Source organism: Rhinolophus ferrumequinum, chromosome 22 (genome assembly GCF_004115265.2).
Source record: "Rhinolophus ferrumequinum isolate MPI-CBG mRhiFer1 chromosome 22, mRhiFer1_v1.p, whole genome shotgun sequence".
Classification (NCBI taxonomy): Eukaryota; Metazoa; Chordata; class Mammalia; order Chiroptera; family Rhinolophidae; genus Rhinolophus; species Rhinolophus ferrumequinum.
In genome coordinates, this window is record NC_046305.1 from 52,327,841 (window position 1) to 52,337,772 (window position 9,932).

The 9,932-nt window shown below is 50.4% G+C and overlaps 1 protein-coding gene across 1 annotated transcript; it reads left to right on the plus strand.

Annotated features, from left to right (window-relative positions):
- The first annotated feature begins 8,602 nt into the window (after window positions 1-8,602).
- PRR9 (proline rich 9) lies at window positions 8,603-9,388 on the plus strand. Its single transcript, XM_033091988.1, has 2 exons — window positions 8,603-8,618; window positions 9,030-9,388. The coding sequence occupies exon 2, from the start codon at window positions 9,050-9,052 to the stop codon at window positions 9,386-9,388; it is 339 nt and encodes a 112-aa protein (XP_032947879.1). The 5' UTR covers window positions 8,603-8,618; window positions 9,030-9,049.
- The last annotated feature ends 544 nt before the right edge of the window (window positions 9,389-9,932 follow it).

A 9,932-nucleotide genomic window follows, 5' to 3' on the forward strand; every position in this document is an offset into this window, starting at 1 on the left:
GGCACCAAGGATGCCAGCCTGCCCCCACCTCTGTCACCTCTGCCATGTTCACCACCTGGGGCTGAGAGCTAAAGCCATGAACTGACAAGTAAATGTGTCCTCTGCTGTGCAAGGCTTTCTTCTCTGGCATTTTATTTTGGGGGTTTTGTTTTGTTTTCTTTTGTTTGGGGCAGTCTTTGGTTTACCTGTGTTGGTTTCCAGCACTAAACCACCAACAAGCAATCCCTGGGGAGTGAGGCTAGGACCCGGCCCTCCACAACAACCACCTTTGAAGATGGTGTCCTCCTGGCCCTGCCTGCTGCATAGACGGACGTGGCATCTTCTGGGGGTGCACCCAGGGAACACCTCCCCGTTACAACACAGCCTGGGAAAGCCATAAATACGGCTGTTACAGGGGCTAACCCCAGGGACACAAGTGGGCATGAGGGAGAAAGAAGAGGGCGGCATTAAAGAAGGTCCAGGAAGGCTCAGGAAAAGAAGCCTGCCCTTTGCGTTCGGTCCATGGCTCAGAGCTTGGGCCGAGCGCTCTGAAAACAGGCTTCGTGGGTACAAACTCCAGCTCCGCTCCCTAACAACTTTGTGAACTTCTGCAAGTTGCTTAACTTCTCTGAGACGTCGTGTCCTTCTCTCTGTAAAAGGAACGATGATGCTGAGCGCTGGTGTTACGGGGTTGGGGTTGTCGTGAGGCTTAAAGACTTAAACGCCAAGGACCTGGTTTGCTGGGACGTAGCGAGCGCATGGTGGGGGAGCACGTTGTACCTGCCCAGGTGTGACACATCACACCTGAACTTAATAGCCCTGTGCTGCTCTTCCTCATCAGGCTGTAAGTGTCCTGAGCAGCAGTGAGCGTCTTATACCTGTAAGCACGGATAGATGCTCTTTCAAGAAATAATAAAGGAGTTGTGGATTACACTGACATCGGTTGGCTGGCTTAGACACTGAACTACACTTGGCTTTGACACTGGACTACAGTTATGTCACATGTCACCGAGGACAGAGTTCCAGGGAAGTGTAAGTGGATCTCTGTTTTTGCAGCCTTCTTTGAATCTACAACATTTCAAAAGAAAAATGTAAGTACAAACAAAATAAAAAAGGATAAATCTGGGAGGATCTCAAGTCGGAATGAACAGGAAAAGCACTCTCGGGAAATATGTTAGTGGGGATTATTTACAAGGAGTTCAAGAAGTATACGTCAAACTAACTTAATTCACAAAAGGGAACTTAACAGTTCATATGGCCAAACAGGATATTAGGATGGGGGGGGGGGGTCGTAGAATTAAAGAGAGAACTGCAGGAACCAGACCTGCAAGCCGCGGAGCATGGACCCAGTGCAGTGGTCTCGGCCAGTCTCCACTCCTCCTCACGGTGGGGCTCCTCCTCTCCTAGTGCCCCCTCCACGTGGTAAGGTCCTTGGCCAGGTACAAACCTAGCTTGCTGATGGATTGGACGTGAGGTATTATTCCTCTTATTTCCAGGAAAGAAAGCTGATTGCTAGAAGGGCACGAGCCCAGTCCTGTGACCAGGTGGATAAGAGAGTTTTGTCACACAGATAAAGCTGACACATCGGGACAGCCCACAACATTCAGGGGGACACAGGTTGAGGATTGTCTGCGTCGCAGTACGTAACGAGAGGCCAAATCTGGGATGGCTCCCTGTGGGATCGTGGCACATGGACAGCTTTCCATCCATCTGAGTCTGGAAGATGGTTCGGGACAACAAAGTGTCCAGTGAGAACAGAGAGTCCAAAACATGCCCAAGAAAAGACACCTGGGAGCCCCACCCGACCAAGTCATCACAGGAGCAGACGTTGAGGACACAAGAGCTGACAAGGCCTTTAAAAGGGTGCAAACCCCCTCAATTTCCAGATGTGAAAACTATTAATTACTTTCTCAGACACGAGGAGACCTTTGGGGTCTCAGGGTCTCCTGCAAGCCTGGCACCCACACTCTACGGCCGTCAGATGGGTGCCTCCTGGACACTGAGATCTCCTGGAAGCCTACCTTAGGGCATTAGGGGCCTGTGGTCAGCTGTTGATAACAGGCGGAAAACTCTCCCGACTCACTAGAAATCAAAAAGAAGGCAGGGAGGGAAGAAAGAAATAGAACAGTAATGTGACATCCTCTTTCACTTATTTAATGATCTCTTTTAAATAACAAAACCCAGTGCTAAAGAGTGTGTGTGTGGGGCGGGAGGGTCGGGGTTGGGGGGGCAGTTAGCTCATGATGCTCCTAACACCAGGGCTGCCGGTTTGATCCTCCGCATGGGCCAATGAAACAACTACTTGACTTGGAGCTGATGGGTCCTGGAAAAACACACTTAAAATAAATAAAAGTTTAAAAGAAAGAAAATTTTCCAAAAAAAAAAAGTGTGCCCAGGGTGGTGAGAGTGTAAACGGACAAAAATCCTTTTAGAAAAGAATTTGAGAAATATGGAAAAATGTCTCAAAAGCATAGTGTGACTCAACCCTTTGGCCCAGTTGTTCCACGTCTTGGCATCTATGCAAAGAAGAATAATTCCAAACTGGAAAACAAAAGCTGATTATCACTGTGTGACTTAGAAACGATTTAAATATCTAACAGGGATTTGATTAAATAAATTTGGGCCTCTTACTTGATGGACCATTATGTACTTGTTAAAATGTATTAAAAGGGGGCGAAAGCAGGGTCCCCGTGGAATGTATAGCTTAAAGCAACTACGTTTAACCAAAAAAAAAAAAATTTTTTTAATAATACGATAGTAATAATAGAAGGAAATCTGTGAGCATTGTAGTTATTTCAGAACAATGGACTTATGGGTAACCAGTGGAATGTGTTTATTTTTCACTAGTCTCTGGATTTTCATTAATAGGCTTTTACTGTGTAATGGGAAAAAATGATATAATCATCACTACTTATGAGACCCCCCCCAAAGTCCTTTCATTTGCTCAATGAACAAAAAAGAAAACAGGAAAAGAAGGAAGAATGTCTCCCTCCACCTGAACCCACACCATGGACACGATGCCCACCTTGGGTGCCCTCCTTGGAGCGGCTCCAGGGCAGTGTCTGTCAGGGGCTGGGCCCTCCCAGGTGACTCTGAGAACTCTGGGCACAGGCTGGGTGGAGGCCAGCTCGGAGAACATGAAGCTATCCATGTGCCCATTTATTTTCTTTTCTCCCATGTAAATGAAACCAAAGATAGGCATCTCGTAATGGCTACTTTCCCGGGAATTGCCCGGATCAAAGGCAATTCCAGGGCCGATGGCTGGAACGCGATTAGCGCCACCTCCCTGCAGAATGATGTAATTACTCCCAGCCCCGCGGCGGTCACCAGACCCGCCCCACCCCCACCCCGTGGTAGAGGGTTGTACAAATAAATAAGCAGCGCCTGAAGAGGGCACCACGAGAATCTGCAGCGCCAGGCTTGATGGCTCAGAGATAACGTGATGGGGCAGGACCAAGCTCTGTCCTTTCATGGAAACGCAGCTCTGAGGGTCCATGACGATGGCGACCGAGGAGACTCTACCACAGACCCCTCGGACTGTGCTTTCTCAAGAATCGAGCAGTGTACAGCCACCATGCAAAAGGACTCCTAAGCCCTCTCAAACCGGGCCAGCTGCGATGACCGGCTGTGAGGGGGGCAAGTGCTGTGCAAGGTCCCCACAGGACCACAGGAATGTCTTGCTTGGAAGCTCTGAAGCTGGAAGGAACCCACTGTGCAGGTCATTCTCATGCATCCCCCACCGACATGCGTGAATGGCAACTGGGCAGATGGCAGGAAGTGACCAGTGACCCATCCTGCTTCCACGTGACAAACACTCCAGCCAGGACACGAACACAGGCCCATCCTGGGAGACGGTGACAAGGCATAACTGCTTCTGTGTCACAGCTATTGATGCTCAGCAAATAAACAGGTCGATAATACAATCAGTCAATCGCCAAACACACACAGAGAGATGAGATACACGTTGATCGCAAAATGCATACGGGGTGTTTGCAGCTGCACCTGTCATCCAGCTGCGTGAAACCTCATTGCCTGGCCCCCAGAGCTCTGAGCTTTCTCCCAGGCTCAAGGGAAATGCCGTTGTTATCATCTCTCCTGCATCACTCAGAGCCTCCAAACCGGCTCCTGAGGCTCCAAGCTCATCTTCCTCCCTTCCCCCTACTCTCCCTCCCACCCCACCCCACCCCCCAAGCCGGCCAGGGGGACATGCTAAAACTCAAATCTACACATCATACTCTTGCTTAAAACCCTTAAAAGTCTCCTCTTCGCCTAGAAAACAGCTCAAATGTCTTTACCTGTCATGCAAAACTCTTCAGGATCTGGCCCCTACCTCCTTCTCTAGCTTTATCTTGCCACTTCCCTTCTGGAACTTTGCAGCCCGGCCACAGGTGACTGCGGGCATTTCCTGGCACACAGCACAGAGTTTCCAGCCTTCGTGACTTTACACTTGTTTCTCCTCCATCATTCCTCCTTCTTCCATTGAATCCTCCTCTGCCTGACTCACTGGGGCAGGTCCTCATCCCTGAACTCAACTCAGGAGTCCCCTGTTCCAAGAAGCTTCCTCCACCTTCCACCCACAGGCTGGTTAGGTTTTCCATGCCCTTCTCTCCTGTCACGCTTCCCACACCATATTCTGGTTATCTGTTTCCATGGGGCTGTAGGCTGTCTGACAACAGAGACTGCCCGCACACGCAGTGGACATTCAATAATAAGAATGAGTGAATGTTAGCAGCTTTGGAGGCACTTTTGCAAAGAGGAGGGGATGGCCCTGGGCTGAGCTCCTGGCCGCTGTGCTCCTTAGGCTCACCACACAACGGGCGTCCCTAGAGTTCAGAGTGGGGACGAGGAGGACAGGCTGAATATGGGGGCTGGGGGCTGAGAGAAAGGCATCCCTAGCCTTGGTCACCTCCCCCAGAGGCCACAAGATCAGATCGTGCCCGCCCTCCCCGCTGGCCTCCCCCAGGCACTGAGGCCTTCCTCAAAGCAGATTTCTGGAAGGCAGCAGGCTGAAGGGAGAGGGCTTGGCATCATGCAGACATGGTGAGCGCCACACGCCCAGCTGTGTAGTCCGGGCAAGTTGTTGGCCCTCCGTGGGAGAAGAATGAGAAGAAAAGTTTCAGCAAAGTGTGGAGAGGAGCGACTGAGTAAGAGGACAGGTACAAAGCTCCTGACGTGGGAAACTCCACTTAGAAAGCCAAAGTGCAAAGTGCTCGAGAACCTAGGTCGTCACTGGGGTCGTTACCTGTCACCAACTGCAGCAAAAGCGCCTTGCCACGTGCTGTGGGATGGACAAAGAGCGAATTATAGGAAAGGTGGGCAAATATCTGTAAAGGCAAGTGGATTTAAGGGCCATCCCCTCCACTCCCCTCCACCCCGTTACCAAGCTGGGCCCCGGGAGCCCGCAAATCACAGTAGGAGAGAGAAGGGACTTTTGCATCACTGAATATGAGAGCCGGATGTGGCATTTAACTGACCTCAGTGTCCAGGTGAGGAAAGAAGTCACAGTGAGATGGTTGTTGCAAAAGTCTAGGATTTCTAACCCCAATGTAGGCCAAGATGAGCCAGGGCCCAGACACAAAAAGGAAAAGGACTGAAGACCAACAGCAACCCTAAACAATGTGGGAACATCATTTCTCCCCATTTCCTGTGTCAGTGGTCTTTCACCTGGGCTATGAGCCCCTGAAGGAGAAGGCGTGTACGTACGCCTATTTCCTCATCAGCCCAAAACTGCTAAGACCCACTGACCAGTCGTAAGAACTACTTGGCTGCCTCCTTGGAGTTCATCAAGAAGTTCCTAAAGGGGGGGGGAGGGTGAGGGGATTGGAGGGCAGTCGGTGACCACAGGATGGCCACGGGGTTTGAAAATTAATCTGGGGAACATAATTTAGTGGTTACCAGAGGGTAAGGGGGTTGGGGGTAAGGGGGATGAGGGTAAGGGGGATCAAATATATGGTGATGGAAGGAGAACTGACTCTGGGTGGTGAACACACAATGTAATTTATAGATGATGTGATACAGAATTGTACACCTGAAATCTATGTACTTTTACTAACAATTGTCACCCCAATAAATTTTAAAAATAATAAAAAATTAAAAAATTAAAAAAAAAGAAGTTCCTAAAGGGTTCTCCATAGACCTTCGCCTAATCCAGACACAAGCTCACCACCACTTGACCTTGAACAAAACCCTTACCACTTTTGCACCTCCTTTTACTCATCTAAAAAAAAATGCAGTCAATAAAGAATTTCGTGCCTTCTGTTTAGAGCACGTGCTGGGCCAAAACCCAGAGGTAGAATCAGGTGGCCTCTCGGTCGCCTCTGGGTCCTACGGCCCGTGATCCACAGCCGCTCCCACAAGCTCTGATTCAGACGCTGTGTGGGTGACACTGGAGGAAGGGAAGTGAGAGGAGGGGTGGACTCTCCCCAGGAACCCACAAGCTCAGTAAGCTCTCCAGAGGTCCCTGTTCCCCAGGAATGGGGGTGAGAGCCACATCCTGCGCCATTTAGCTTTATGGGAGCTGCCGCCCTTTAATATACAGACGGGGCCAGCCAAATGAATCAGAGGAGTCTGGGAACTTTTATGATTGAACAAAGGAGATAGTTATTCCATGGGAATGGGAAAAAAAGGCCACATCCTGTACACACCTGACTCTCTTCTGCTGACCCTGTGTAATTACACCCTGGCTCCCGATAATGACAGCTGCAGAAATCTAAAAATCTTAACTCTCAGGTGACAGTAAATCAGATTAGCCCGTCTCATTGGAGGGCTGGGAATGGTTAGAGAAACTACTTAGTCACCTTATCTTAAGAGGTAGGGTGGGACAATCTCCCCAGAGCTTTCTGAGCCACAGCCCCAGATACTGGGCCGCTAAGGTGGATTTTCGAGGGCTCAGACCCTAATATTCCCACTCTGCACCTAGGAAAACTTAGGTCACCTCAGGTCATTCAGCCACCTGGCTGGGCCACTGCCACACACAGAAGACAGAGGATGGGTCTTCCTGTGGGTGGATTATAACCTAGTCAAGAAGGAAGGGCCCCCCCTGCACATGCATCTACACACTTACAGTCACAGAGACACCCCGGTCGATTACGACTGCAGGTAGAGTGTCACAGGATGTCAAAGCTGGAAGGGACCCCCCACCCCCCACCCCGATTCCTAGTGTAACTTCTCTATTTGAAAGATGATCAAAGCAAGGCCAGAGGGGGTTGGGACTTGTCTGAGGTCACGCACCTTGTTCGGGACAGAGCCAGGTCTCCTGGGCCTCAGTGAGGGACACTGTCTCCTGCAGAAGCATCTAATCAAACACTGAGTACTGTGGGGACAGAGTAAAAGAGACGGAAGCAGGAGCACAGGGGGCATCGGGAAGGCTTCATGAAGGAGGTGGTGAGTTCTCAACACATTCGGATTATTACACTAACGTTGTGTTAATAGCCTGCTGGCCCTAAGTGTCTTCCCCTAGCCTCTCCCCCACCCCTTTCTCTATGGCACAGCCCCTACCCTCTTGGAACCTACAACGCAGGAGAGTGATGAGATCTTGTACATAAATAACTGGAATTCCTAATAACAATACAAATGTCATACAAATAGCACACACAACAGATACTATGGGAGTTCAGAAACGGGTGAAGCCATTTCCGGTTTAGAGTAATCCGGAAAGGCTCTTAAAAAGGTTGTCGACTTGAGTAGAACCTTGAGGAATGCTTAGGATTCAGCCGGGCACAGAGAGGGCGGGCACACAAGGCAGAAGTGACAGCCCAATCCGAGACTTAGAGTAGAGAAAAGTGGGTGTGTTTTGCTTTGAAACTTTTCCTTTCATCCCCCTGGCTTTGATTGACCTGAGTTCTAAGAAAAGGTTTTCCAGAAAGCTAGGAGACAACCTTGTTCCATCCTGTTTTGTCGGGCACTAGAGAAAGCTCTAGTAACTTCCAGAAGAGTCAGAAATCGAGGTTGAGAAGTTGAAGATGACCTGCCTTCTCTCTCCTCTCTCGTCTCCTCTACCTTACTTCACAACCCAAGAGTAACAAATCACTCCAATTTTCTTTAAGACTTCTGTGCAGGAAAATCACTCTCTTCGGGAAGCCGAAGGTCCTTTGTTTGCTCGAACCACAGGGCAATCCATCTTTCTTGGGTCTGGAAGTGTGATTTCCCAGGCTCAATAAAGAAGCATCCAGTCGACATGTCTGAAAGAAGCCATCCGTGGCCTTAACCCAGACAGAACCCAGGCCTTAGGTCTAAAGCCCTCCCACGGCTGGAGATAAGAGGAGCAAGGGGTCTCTTATCTCTCACCACATCCTGAATCACTCTGGGCAGACAAGGAGCAAGTCCTAGGAGAACAGGCTGAGATAACGTTTTATGAACATTCTTTTGCTGCTGCTTCTAATGAGAGGTCTGAGAAGAGCCCCTCCCTGAGTTCTGCCGAGGACCCAGAGGCCACAGTGCAAGCTGATTAGCTGGCATCCCAAGCAGTGATTCAAACTGTGGGCAGTTTCAGACAAAGCTCGTTATGGCGACTCCACAATTAGGGCTTCAGCCCACGTGGCCAGTCACTCCTGTGGGAGGCTGGACTAAGCACTGCATAAAAGTGCGTACCTGGCCGGGCTCCGCAATCCCATCCTCTGTTGAGTCTCGTTGAGCGTCAGGTAAGTGGGGACACCTGTGCCCTCTCTCCCTAGCTGCTCTGTCTCCTTGAGCTACTGCTCCCTGATCTTTGGAGTGGTTTGCCATTTCTTGGGCCTCTCAAACCAGCCTGGGTATTCTGTCTAGTCTCTTGCACCTGATTTTCAATAAGATGGGTCAAATAGAAGGCAAAGAACCGTGGTGGGACTGGGGCATGGGGCGCTGGATATCCAGACAAAAGCTACGAGGATATTCCCACCTTATAGGCAGAGGGGCATCAGAGGGAGCTGACCTGGGGATCGAAGAGGGAAAGGGGTAAAAAGCAGCAGAGAAATGAGTTCTTAGGGTGTGAACTCCACCGCCCACCTCCCCAACCCGAAGCCCCCACCTGGTACTGTCAATGCAGATCATTTCAAATCTTGTGTTTGTTTCAGGTTCTGCAAATCACCCTAGAATGTCATTCAACGAGCACCAGAGCAAGCAGCCATGCGTGCCTCCTCCGTGTCTTCAAAAGACCCAAGAGCAGTGCCTGGCAAAGGCTGAAGAGGTGTGCCTGCCCCCCTGCCAGGACCCCTGCCAAGACCCCTGCCAAGAGAAGTGCCCAGTGCAAGCTCAGGAGGTGTGTCTTCCTCAGTGCCAGGAGTTAAAGCTGGACAACTGCCCACAGCAAGTCCAAGACCAGTGCCCACCTCCGTGTGCAGAGCCATGCCAGGAGCTAGCTCAGACAAAGTGCGTGGAGGTTTGCCCACAGAAAGTCCAGGAGAAGTGCTCCCCCCCTGGCAAAGGGAAGTAGCGGCTCGTAATGCCATCTGGGGTCAAGAAGATGGCCGCAGATGACAACCCAACCCCAGTCCATGCTATGGTGATCTTCTCCCGTGGGTACCTACCTCTGGGTGCACGGGTTCTTGCCTGCTGGCTTCCTCAGTATTCCAGGACTCGGGCTGTGTCTCTGAAGACAGTTCTCTCTGTATTTCATCAAGCTCTGTGGATAAGCACTGTTCTCGGCGGTCTGGTAGAAGGCCTCAGTGGTGGGAACACAGTGCTCGCCAGGGGAGACCACAGAAGCCTGGTTCAGCTCCACCGGGGCAAAAATTCACCCACCCCTGGGTGTGGAAGAGCCAAGGATGCCTCCTTTCATCTCCAAGTGCCAGCCTCCCCCTGGGGCCTCAAAACAAACTGAATTTTGATGGACTGTGTACTGATCACCACCGCCGTGGGTGTGTAAAAATATTGGGTAATTTTATCTCTGCCTTCTAAAAAAAGAACAGTAAATAATTGGACATTGGGATGTCAGTTGTGCTGTGAAAAAATGAAACAAAAAAAGGCAAGACGAGATG